At 41.2% G+C, this 12593-nt stretch overlaps 1 protein-coding gene across 5 annotated transcripts in view; it reads right to left on the bottom strand.

The window, feature by feature from the left end:
- Positions 1 to 4031: 4031 nt before the first annotated feature.
- Positions 4032 to 12593, bottom strand: part of ITSN1 (intersectin 1) — a 117125-nt gene continuing 108563 nt past the window's right edge. For all 5 annotated transcript variants that reach the window (XM_042809960.1, XM_042809963.1, XM_042809965.1 and 2 more), the window contains 8 exons: positions 12251 to 12349; positions 11273 to 11440; positions 9460 to 9672; positions 8825 to 8946; positions 7811 to 7893; positions 7627 to 7710; positions 7042 to 7215; positions 4032 to 6188 (listed from right to left, as the gene is read on the bottom strand). In XM_042809960.1, coding sequence (XP_042665894.1) covers positions 6040 to 6188; positions 7042 to 7215; positions 7627 to 7710; positions 7811 to 7893; positions 8825 to 8946; positions 9460 to 9672; positions 11273 to 11440; positions 12251 to 12349 — 1092 coding nt within the window. In that variant the 3' untranslated portion in view covers positions 4032 to 6039. The remainder of the gene's footprint in view (positions 6189 to 7041; positions 7216 to 7626; positions 7711 to 7810; positions 7894 to 8824; positions 8947 to 9459; positions 9673 to 11272; positions 11441 to 12250; positions 12350 to 12593) is intronic.

Here is a 12593-nt window from a genome sequence, read left to right as displayed (position 1 = left end):
TAGCTGTTTTAGAGTATTGATTCTAATGTACAGCTGTGGGAGAAAGATGATGAGGCCTCCAAAAGCTTGCTAGTGAGAGGTTAAGGTGTTTGTATCTTAAAACTACTTATAAAAACGTTCAGCATAGAACACTGATTCACAGCTACCTCGTGTTACATTGGTGTTCTGATGACAAGGCTGTGTGTGCCTGCTTCTGTTTAATGGGATATTGAGGATATTGACCTCAGGGCAGCTGGCCAGATACAGTAATTATTAGCCAAAAGGAGGGGGCAGATCAGAGGGGGACCTTCTAGTCCTATTATCAAAAATACCAATCTGAACATTCATCTAATGTTTTTGAGACCATATCGCTCTTCCTCAGTGCTTCTCAAGAACATCACAATAGGCTGTTAAAATAAAAAAAAGAAAAACAACAGTGTTTATTCTTGCATAATTTCACTTGCACAAATACAGTCTTGTCTGTCTAACAATTTGCACAGACTGAAGTCTGATCTGCACCTTCCACCTCAGTGAATGCAGTCTGGGATGCGGCGTAAGTCCTCAAACAGGTGTATGCATCATTTTGAAGACTTTTGTTTCATTTGACACTGTCCATAAACAGAATTATTTAATCAAGTGCAGCAGAGGAAGTAACACATTCAGAGCAACCAAAGTACAGTTGAAATTGTCTTACGAGAAACAGTGGCATCCAATTTGTTGTTAGTTATTTGTTATACCAATTAGAAATGTTATATCTGTTAGAAATGCTTTCAAATAAGCCCATTTCACAGTATGGATGTGTTCCTGTAGGATAGTTAGCTGCAATGTAAATGAACAATACACGTGAATTACATCTTCTCCGAAAAAAGGAACCATTTCTCCTACCTGTCCAGCTCTTAAGACCTACATATGATAGTTATTTTCTAATGCCTTTGTAATTTTTAAGATCTTACAAATACTACATATAGTACAACACTTCCTTTCTTAAGAAGAAAAGGAAACTAATTGATACCATTCGTTTGGCAACAACAAGTGCACTAAAAAGTCACACCACCATCATGGGGTGGGGATTCCCCAGTTCTAAGTATTAACACTGAAAAAATACTACGGCTATCTTTTCTGAATGATGTATCAACACTGAATAAAAAGTACTCCATGAATAAGTCTGTAAAGGCTGTTGGAATCTAAACTATTTTGGCAAAGTGAGGACTGGAATAAGGTATTCTGCAAAAGCTGGGGGTTAGCCTGGTGAAAAGCTTTAAGCCTTTACGAATCGTCACCCAAATAGGAGTTGCTTCAACCCAACTCGGGCACTTCGCACTGCCAAAAGCAGTGCACTCTCACTCATCTTTCCATATGCTCCTCACAGAGTGACTTGCTCTTGACATACTGTGTGATCAGCATTCTGACTGGTGCCAGGAGAGCTCCATGATCCTGTGCCCAACCTTCTCCCTTACTCCTGACAAGTACAGGTTCCACCACCAGTCCCATCCCTGCGGAGTAGGCACCATAACAGGGAGGGATTTCACTTCTAGTCCATCACACGACGGACAATCCATCCCACACTTCCTAAGGGGAGAAGAGCCTGCTGCTCACCAAGCTCTGGTTTCGTCTCTGCCAGTTTTTCCCCTATTTTCCTGCAGCCCAGCCTTCCCCTGTCAGCTGTGCTCACCACAACAGGCAGGAGAGCCTGACAGAAGGGCTCTGAGGAAGCAAAACGCCTTGACTGACACGTCAGGTTGGGATCACAGATCCAGTGCTAAATCTGGGGTTAGCAACACTTTGCAGCTTTATAAGAAGTGCAAGGATTCACTTACAGTCGCAGCAAAACTTTTTTTCTGACAGCTATGCCATGCAACTAGGCTAGTTTAACATGTTCTTTATTCATTTAAGTTCCATCCTAAATATATCTGCCTATGTACAGAAAAATAATTTCCCAAGAATGACCTTTATTTTAAAATACGTAAGACAACAAACAAAACTGTGTGCCTATAAACGTTTTCGTTAGATTGACTCCGTATTTGACAACAACAAAGTAGCTATGCTCTTATCTTATATATACAAATAATCACATGTATATATATATATATATATATATATAGATACATCGATATGGATGTAGGACAGGAGTGTTTGGTCTGAACAAATGTGGGGTCCGTGTGGAATGTACGTACAGAGCAAACGGCTCGAAGTGAAGGTGAGTTCACCTGTTTCCCCACTGTTCTGCTTTTCAAGGGTTTTGATGCTCGATTGGAATAGTGAAGCAGCACAGTGCAAAAGGAGCAGTATGAAAGCAGACCCCGCTGTTGCGGTGAAAGTCTGGACTTGTCACATCTTCATCTGGAAAATGTATTTAATAATATTACAAAAACGTTGTTATCCACAATGTTCTTCCCCCCCAAACCCAACTCACATGTAACAAAAAGTGTTTTTTTCTGAAGGGTAAAAATATTCTAGAATGAACATTTAAAAATTTCCGTCATAAAAACTCATGTTGAGAAGATCTATAATAATTAGGTGCATCTAGAAAAAGTTCTGCAATGTATGGGTCATATTCCTTAGGGTCAGCCCAGTGACGTGCTCTGTCCCTTGAGGTGCCCACGTCAGACCATCAACTGCACACAGCCTCTCAGGACCTTACAGACCACCTCCCTGCAGCACTGATCTTGGGGAAATAGCATTTCCAAAGCTAAGATCAGCTTTATGGTTTTTATTTTACAGTGCTTCCAAATCATTATAACCTGCAGGTATATGACGTATGATTAGCCTGGTAAATACCATACTGGAGAATCTGGTGGCTATAACCCAATGACCATGCACTTTCAGAAAGACAGGGAAGGAAACAGATCTGCAAAGAACATGAACTCCTTTATCTTAACCTTGACTTGTTGTTTGACGATCTCTTCAGCAACTGCAATCTACCAGTCCTTATACAATTTGAATCAACTTTGTCATGTAGGCTCCTTGAACTCATCCCTGCATCTCCAGCATACCACATGAGCATCCAGCCAGCTTCTAGTATCCTTTGTTCTAGCTGAGACACAAAGGTAATTAACAGCAATGGATCAGAGCCTATGGGTCGGTAAGTGGAGTTCGCAGTGCAACCCTGCTGGGAAAGTGTGAGGTGCAGCCCTGGCAGAGGAGAGCTTAACATACCCCAGGCTTAGAACCACAATACCATTAAGGTTGGAAAAGACTTCCCAGATCCCCCAGTCCAACCACCAGCCCACCCCCGCACTCCCACTGCCCACGTCCCTCAGTGCCACATCCACACGGCTCCTGAACACCTCAGGGATGGTGACTGCACCACCTCCCTGGGCAGCCTGTGCCACTGCAGCACTGCTCTTGCTGAGAAGACATTTCTCCTAATACCCAACCTGAACCTCCCCTGGCACAACTTATCGTATCACTGTTAGCTGGAAGAAGAGGCCTTGCCAGTCCCACAACTCCACAACACATGAAGTCCTCGATGGACAAGGGAAATTACAAGGACTGATTGCAAGTTAGAAATCCAGGAGCTGAACCCCAGCCCTTCATCATCATCTCACACATGCATGACATTCATTGGCATTAACAGGAACTAAACGTTCCCATGCATTGAGGGCAGGTTGGAAATGACAAGCGATGGTGGTTGGGAAGGTGCTCAGTTGTGTTACCACATAAAAAGATGCAATCTGACGTATCGATGATGGGGTCACAGTCCCAGAGGAGCCCCCACAGCTACCTGGCAACCACTTCCAACAGCAATTGAATCTCAGAGGAAAACGCAGCAACTTGAGGCTTCTTCTGGAAACCTGGACTGGCTCTCTGCATCACATCCATAGTATTTTTTTCCTATTTGTCTACTTATTTTTTGCAGAAATTCGTGCTGTGGAAATGATGCCATAAAAAGATGATCCGATTTTCTAAACACTGAAAGGAATTCACTGTATGTCCAGCTAGTGAGTAAAATTAGGACAGCAATAAAAGGTTAGACATGACATTAAATGACATTTAATGTTACCCATTAATAGATTTTATCACTTTTTTTAATTCTACCACAACAACGTGTATTTTCATATACGTTATATTTAATAAAATGTATTGATATGGAATTAGGAAAACATGGGTTTAGTACTATTTACATATTTTAATCGAAACAATTTTCTTAACAACATTGAAAAATAGAAACTTAAAGTTCTCTTAATCATGTTTTCTGCCAGTTAGTGGTAACCAAATGCATGCCCAGGAAGTTGCACTCCCTCTAAAATGTGATCAGTTGAAAGTTTCTAACTAAAGTGTGTATCTCTGCTTTTCTGTTTCAAAAAATACATAAGTATGTCTGTCATTTCTGATACAAAATTCTACACTATCTTCAATAAATAAATAATAAAGCGATTCTGAAAAGTATGAAATGTAAACTTTGTCGTCCCTCCAACATACATTTTTTCCCATTGCTTGAAACATTACAGTGGTCTCGTAGGAAATTATAATACACAGACACTTCCCAGCACAGTTTACACTTATTACCATACTGTTTCTACCTATCCGTTATGAATATATCCTAATTTCCTAATGGAAATCAATAAGAATTGTAGTGCTAGAGAACACCATCTATACAGGGAAGGTGGAAACCAGTACTGAAAGGACATGCAAAGAACATCAAAACCTAACAACAGGCTCCACGAGAACATTCACATGCTAATGGAACAGGCTGACACCTCCCATTCAGAATTAAAGTCATTACAAAAATACCAGTGTATGCATGATAGGTAATGAACGAAATGGTTCCAGGCAGAACAAAGATGAATTTTACTCTTAGGGGTCTGTCACATCCGGTCTTAGCAAAGCACTCAGTCGTGTACTTAAGGGAAATGCAACCTATGTGTGCACTTAGGGACAGATGGTTTGCCAAAAGTGGGAAGTTTGCTGGACATTGGCCTGCATGTGTGCTATGTGTTGAGTTAAACACATATAACCTTTTGTGTTCCCCAAGATGAAAAAGACATTACCCTCGGGTTACCCACTCCATACAATCACAAACACTTCATTCTGTTCACGTCTACCATCTTTGCCACCAACTTTGTGACCAGCCCGGTTTGCAGCAAACACTGCTGTGAGCGACAATGTGCTACTGCCCTGAATTCAGCAACACGATGTCAAATGCAGTCAGGCACAGTACAGTTTAATAACTGGTCACCACTGATTGCTTTGCAAACTAGACTCTGCGGGGTAGAAATGAGCTTCCTGAGCTAGAGCCATCATTGTTTTCCTTCCTCACTGCAGGTGACGGAACATCCATCTGCATTCACACAACTGAGCAGCAGCAGTAAAACAGTATCGAAGTGGTACAGCACAACATTCAGCAGGGCTCTATATTCCGTCCTTCACTCACTGTTCAAACACTTCTTCCAAAGGTACTGAGTGGGTGGACTCTTCTGGAGTGTAACTCATCTCTGTGCACAAGGCCTGCACGTAATTTATTCTGGGGGCAATGTGAGTCATGAAGTGGTATGTTAATAGAATCTTCTCTGTTTATAGATATAGACTATTTATTTTCTAAATATTTTCAGTATCGCCATGAAGATCTCCAGAGATCTTCTTACTGCATAACTGCTTGTTCCATTCACAAAACATTTACACGCCACTTTGCTGAGCAATAGGCACAGAATTCCTTATGGGGGAAAACCCTGCAGAAAGCCATCAAACATACCAACATTGCCTTCTTCATGTAAATTAACGAGTAGAGTAACTGGAGCAAGCACGGGGACCTATGTGGTGTGCCAGCCTTTCAGGCTGCAGCACAACGAACAGCCAGGTTACTTCATAAACCCAGGAAACTAACATCAGGTTCCACATAGAGAAACTGAGGGAGATTTCCTCACTAAACTGGGACTCGTTTTTCAGTGAGAATTATCAAGGCACAAAGATGCTCCTGTTTGCTTTGATAACCCTCTTGTGTGTGAAGGGCAAGCAGTAGTTTCGTATCAAACCAATAAGGGTTTTGTGACAGCTTCTGCAGATACCTATATTGCAGTGAACTCAGACCAAAAAAAAACCAAAACATTGGTCCCTTTCCTTCTAAGGCTCATCAAACAATTGCAGGTCTAGTCGGACGACTATCTCTCCCGTTGGGACTTCATGGAGAAGGAGACACTTTGTAACTGGTCCCTTTGAACCCTGATCCTTCTTAATGTCTGCCACACGGATCTCTGTTCTGCCCAAAAAGTCTGAAATGCAAAAAGACAGCATGCTTAGAAATGAACCGTTTTCTGTTGCAATAAAAAGCTAAATTGCAGTAGGAGCTAAGTTTCCATTTACACACAACAAAAGGAGAAAACAAACCCTTGGTCCAATTATATTTTTGCAGTTGAAGGACAAATGCTGCCTGTCTGCACAGAAGAGACTTTCTTCTGGACCAGTGGCAGCATTTAAAAATAAATGATGCCGAAGGCAGAAAAAAATCCACCATGTACTTCACAGATGCTCTGCTTAAGTAGCTTACTTAGTTTATGATGTGTTAGAAAAAAAGCCAAAGGCCAGTGCCCAGCCTGAACTGGACGAGTAGCTCTCAGGAGATGATAGAGCAAGGGTGGATCACAACAGCGACAAGGTCACTGGGGCAAATGGTTCTGGCCACATGAATGACAGTCCTGCCCAAACATTCCTGGGAGACATTACTCCAAAAGACATAATTCAGTGCTCAGTATGTCTACTGCAAGTTATGAAATTAAAATGGCTTGGGAAGCTTGAGTTCATTTCTGCTACTGCCTGTTACAGGAACCTGACGACATTTCTTTTCCTCCTCCATTAATTTGTCCATTTGCAAAACACATCCAGAGTTTCATGTAAAGACTTAGCAGAATTACAAACTGCACTTCAGTTACTGTCAAACCACACAAGAAAGGAAACCCAAAAACCCAGAGAGAGCGCAATTCTTTTTGAGCCAACACAAGCATGGGAGTGAGAGCGCGTCGGGTCTCAAACACGCACAGGGGTTCAGTATTTACCTCAGCGGGAGTGCACCTCTTCAAAATGGCAGGTCTGAAACTACCCTTGGAAGGGTGGCTGCCCCTTACTTACCATCTGGGGAGAACTGGTCCCTCTCAAACACCGTGATGCAGAGTACGTCCTGCTCGAGGTCTTTAATAAAGAACTGGCAGTTGGAGTTCCACTTCGGATTGAGGGTGTCCTGCATTGTCTTGGTGATGTGGCACTGAGAGCCCATCGTCACCTCACAGTATGGATTACTCTTTCCTGGGAATTAGGAAACAAACAGAAAAATGTAATCATGTTTTCAAGTGTGTGTCTGAATACCCTCTTCAACTTGCAGCCAACAGACCAGGTAAAGACAGTGGCCTTGCTGTCCTTTCAATAAGTATGGACACAATTCTGCAAGGTGCTGAGCACTTTCCACTCTTCGTTAAGGAATTTGTGGCTTATGATCTCTTATGAAATAGTTTGTGTGGTAAAAGCCATTTGTATGAGCCAAATGATAAAGTGCAAGACAACTGCATGACTGCTACTGAAAAGCACAGAACCACCTTTGTGCTTTTTAAGTTCATTAAAACAGCTTTGTTAAACAAAAATATACTGACAGAACATCTAAGATGGTCAAATAGGAATGTCTCCTTCATACAGCATATTATGAAATCACAAGGCACTTACCATGGGATCTGCAAGGTTTTAGTTCAATGCCTTCAACAATATTCACCATCAGCCTCCCAATGCCCGTTGCTCTTTGTGACCGAACTGTGGTGAAACAGAAGAGGAGAGACAGAAGTCTTCAATATATTTCCTGGCCCAGGGACTTCCCCACGAAGGATGAGAACCCCTGCACCCCATGCTGTACCTAAGTAGGCCTTTTCCCTCTTCTTCTTTTCAGTCTCTATGTAAAGTTCCGAAGCAGCTTTAATTTTCTGAACCCATGCAGTCCTTCAGAGGGAAAGGAGAAAAAGGTTGCAAAATATCATTTCCATTTTTACTCCCTGCTGTACTGCAAACAACAGTAAAGCTGGCCCTCCTTCCCAACCTCTTCCAGCCTAAGGCCCTCACCCCACCACAGGCTCTGCTACGCTGAAGCTGTCTGCTTGGAAGAGATCTTGCTGGAATTCATAGTGCCTGTAGAAACGTAATCATTCCAGCCTAGCAGATCCCATCACACAACGGAAGCTCAAGGTAACTATGAGCAGGCAGGGAGCAAAGATGTTTTATAACTTTTTATGCATTGGAATTTTTCCAGATAACGCATTCTCAAGCTGGCATAATACTATCTATGCAATGTGTTTGGGGGACTTTTTGCTGATTTTTCAGCTTCCATTTTTTAACAAAAGTTATTTTTCAAGAACTTACAAATCTGCAGACCAATCTTTTCAGTATAAGTCCGTGCAATCCCATCTTTGTAAGCTTGCCAGAGACACAAATCACTAGCTGAAGTTGTCACTCTTCTGACTTACTCATTACAAATGGAACCAGATTAAAACTGAGTTTTGTTGGCAGGTTTTTGCTTCAGGTTTTAATCTGACTTGTTCCTGAATCCCATTCAACATACAGACATGCAGATGCTTGCACTGGCATAGAAAACTGATGGACATTAACAGAACAAGATTGGCCTGAATCTTTTAGCTGTTTCACACTACCACAGAATGGAATCATCAGCCCTCCTAGTGATCTCACCATTGGTATTACTGAAATTCAGGAAGCATCATTCTTTCTCCATTCTTTACATGTACTGAGTATCACCTTATTCTCAAGCACAAGGATATGTAATATTAACTGCTTGGACACTGCTATGCATGTGTACATCAAATACATTTGCACCAGACCTTTAAAACTCAGTACTAACGTGGCCTGTGCAGGTACTTACCTTTCATTAATGCTTTCAGCCCGGAGTGTATAGACTCTGTCAATGTGGGAGATATGGAAAATGGGCTCATCTCCAGAAGGGTCTGTGGGTAATTTTACTAGTACTTCATTTAGAAAAATGGGCTGGAAAACATTAGGCAAAGCAAGCGTTCTATTGCACAGTATCTAAACAGAGGCATGCAAGATAGAGCAATTCAGAACAGATTTCATTTGTGCCCACTATTGCTTCTCCCCTTCAGCTGGCCTCCCATCTGTCTTAAAATATGTCATTTTTAAAAATGTTCTTATTATTAAGGTGTGTTCACAGTCTGGAACATTTCTCCTCAACTGAGAAAACAGCTTTATGAAGTTTAGCAATCTCTCCTTTCTCACAAGGAACAGCAAATACTGCTCTCTGCATCATTCCTTGTTATGTGACCCCTGTTGAAGAGGTTGTTTTGGCCAAATTTCAAAAGCATCTTCCCTTACCTAGCAGACTACCAGCTTGCTCAACATTGGTCCCTGGAATCCCCAACATATGCCAAAGCTTTCAACATTCTTCTATATAAAATCCCACACATACAGTATGTGGGTGCTGCCTCCTGAACTTCTGTTAGTATGTAACTATCCAAGCCACCATGTAAGAGTGGTACTTACAGTTTTGTACATTTTGTACTGCAGATTAGACTTGGGGCTGAAGACCTTGTCTGTGCCAGAAGAGCCAAGAGGTTTTATGATCTGAGTCAAGAGGAGGAAATCGTTGAACAGAAAGCCATACAGTTCCTTGTTACTCTTGGCTTTATAGAGCTTCCCACTGTGCAGAAACTTGCGTGGTCCCAAGCAGTTTGTAACAGAATTAAATACGAGTTGCTGCGAAAAGTAGAAGAAGAAGAACAACGCACTGTATAAAGTAAAACAATCGAGGTTCCCCTGAAAGAGATCAAATACAGTTTTGAGTCCTGACATTAGTTTTACTTTGTGTCACAGGGATGATGAGCAATGTCTCTGCCTTGCGCATGACAAGCAGTGCAAGTCATAAAAATGTTATGTGAAATTTAAGGCAACCTATCAGTTGCACAAGGCATGATCTGGGCAGTCAGAGAAAAGCCAGAAGCATTTTTGCCTCCTTTTGAGTTTCTGTACCACACACATGCACCTCTGTGAGCAGAGCCGAGTTGATGATGATTTGTCCTGGATTAGCAGTAGTTACACAAATGACCTCTCCAAATCATGAGCTTCCTTAATAAGAACAGCATTCATGAATTGTGTCTGAATTTCACTCACTAAAACATAACAAAAGACTTCCAGATGACCTGTCTTTGTGTCCCTGTAATAGCTGGGCTTAGAGGACAGCTGCTGACCAGTGGCTGGAACCAGAAAGATGCAAGACTCATCTGGAGGTTACAAGGTCTGTAGAGGCTTACTAGCCCTTTCATTTTTAAGTTCATTTCCATTGGTCAGGATGGTGTGGGCTCTGGCATCCTTGCTAGCCAGGCAGGTAGATCTGGAGTAGCTCCTTCTACAGGTTAGAAACATCTCAGCCAGAAAACTACTGGGGGAAGGCCTGGTCACTGCTTGCCACAGATTTAAGGTGTTAGTGGCATTAACTTGTCAGCAAGCAGTCAGTTGGCCATTCAGGTAATATTACTGATGTTCCAAGGTTAGACATCATGTACAAAAGACAAAAGCAGCCATCTCCATTCAAGCACTAGTTTTAAGACAGCCAAACGCAACTCTGGCCCTTCTGAACTTGTCAGAATTGTCTTTCCCCCCAAATAGATTTTTAAGATGAAATGCAACATTGTCCAGTTTATAAACCAAACAGTGCTTATTATTTGTTTATCTTGAACTGAAAACTCAGTACACATTTTAAAAATCACGTTGTGATCTGTCTGCCACTGGTATCTTCACCATTATAGAGAGGTCATCAATGTATTCTCTGCCCACCACAAATATTCTATTTTCAGCAGAGAGGCTTAACATGTTATCTTGAAATATAACATGCATCAGTAGGCAGTGATTCTCTCTGTCAAGTCTTGAGAGGGACTTGATCTGTATCCTCACATTTTCAGAATGTAAACAAAGTTTTGTTACAAAAAAACAGATACTGTGATGACTTTTAAAGCACTCCAAGACAGTCAGATATTGCTTCAGGATGAGATACAGTACAATAATTCTTGCAAAGAGCCACGAAACTGAAGAGTTGTAGTTGAAAACTGCAGCACTTAATCTGGCACTAGTCCAGAGGCAGGAAACAAAAGCAACATTTATCATGTAGAAGACAATAATACAAGCAGCAAAAAGGAATTACGTGCATAAATGAAAGGGAGCCAAAGAAAGATAAAAGCGAATGATTTAAGATTATATGACATGATTACAACATTTTCCCTTGATGCAGAGCCAAAAGTGAGCCATGGTTTCTTCCCAAACAGTGAAGTGTGCTCATTACTCTAGACAGCATGTTGTTTACCTCAGAGAGGCCTTCGCACTGAACATGAGCCTGGATCCACTCCAGCCTATCTGAATTTTCTTTCTCTCGCACTCCTTCATTTACTTGAGAACATAATTCTTCTGCTTTTTCAAGAGCATGCTTCAAGTGACTGTGGTCAGGATGGTTTTCAGGAGTGTTTTCTATTATCTACAGGCAAATAAAATACGTTAGCTTTTTCTATTATCTGCATTTAAAATATATTCATCTTGAGAATCCTTAATTTCTGTTTTATTTCTTTATCTTCATCAGAGCTGGTCAGAAGCTTCCACATTTCTCTTCCTGCTTGACAAATGTGAAAAATAAGAGACAAACTCACAGTCGGTAGGTGAACAGCTGTCTGCAGAGCCATTACATCAGAGCACTACTCACTCTTCTGACGTAAGCATGCAAATTCCAGCCATAAACAGAAACATAGCTGATTATGGAATCTCTTAAACGACAACATCCAATTTGTAGCTGGATTAATTCCTACGAAAGTCTGGGGTCAATTTCAACAGTACTGTTCAAGATGGTAAGTGTTAGGCAACATATAAAAGTTAGGAAAGTGTTGTAAGTTTTCCAGTAATGTAAGCTGCAATGACTTGGCATTCAGGATTGTATACTGAATGCCATTTTTGAGACTATAAGGAAGGAATGATACCAAGGCAAAAAGGCAAAGATGAGCATAAGATGAACCTAATACTTCCATTTTCTAAATTTCAAACTTTTCATTCAGCTTTTATTGCCTTCTGGTTCTCTGTGCAAGTAAGTTTCACCCCTGTTTCTAGTGGAAATCCAAAGACATTTTGTTGAAGGCAAATGAATTACTGCATTTGCTCTAGTGTGGTAAAATGTAAAAAGGCAGCCCACTTTCCCTAGCTTATCAGACATCTAATAGTGACAATGTAGGGAAACTATCCTTTAATTAAGCTACAAGCAAAGCAGCATCAAAAACATCATCTTTGCAAAAGAACATACATTTTTAATTATTAGTGGGTATCTTGTTACCCGTTGCATAGGCTTTAGTAGAAAACTTGATAGTGGCATTCCTTTACAGCGAGGATCCATTGCTAACCTCTGAAACATTAGAGAGGTAAAATGGTGTTAGTCAATTTGCTTAAAATCCAGCAAAATAAGGAAAAGGCAAGGCAACAAATGAACATAATGCCTCTACTAAGTCCATTAGGTCACAAACAAGGTCAATGCATTAGAATTTCTTGTACAATGCATTCTTCACCTAACTTGTCAGCACAAACAAAGGCATCTTCTCACCATTATTTGTCCAGCTCTCAGCATGTTACTGCATAACCAGTGCTAAAGT

The sequence above is a fragment of the Centrocercus urophasianus genome, unplaced genomic scaffold (genome assembly GCF_019232065.1).
Source record: "Centrocercus urophasianus isolate 14NV4802_14NV808 unplaced genomic scaffold, USGS_Curo_1.0 seq_12, whole genome shotgun sequence".
Taxonomy (NCBI): domain Eukaryota; kingdom Metazoa; phylum Chordata; class Aves; order Galliformes; family Phasianidae; genus Centrocercus; species Centrocercus urophasianus.
Note: the sequence above shows the minus strand (reverse complement) of the source record. Positions and strands in the feature narration are given on the sequence as shown.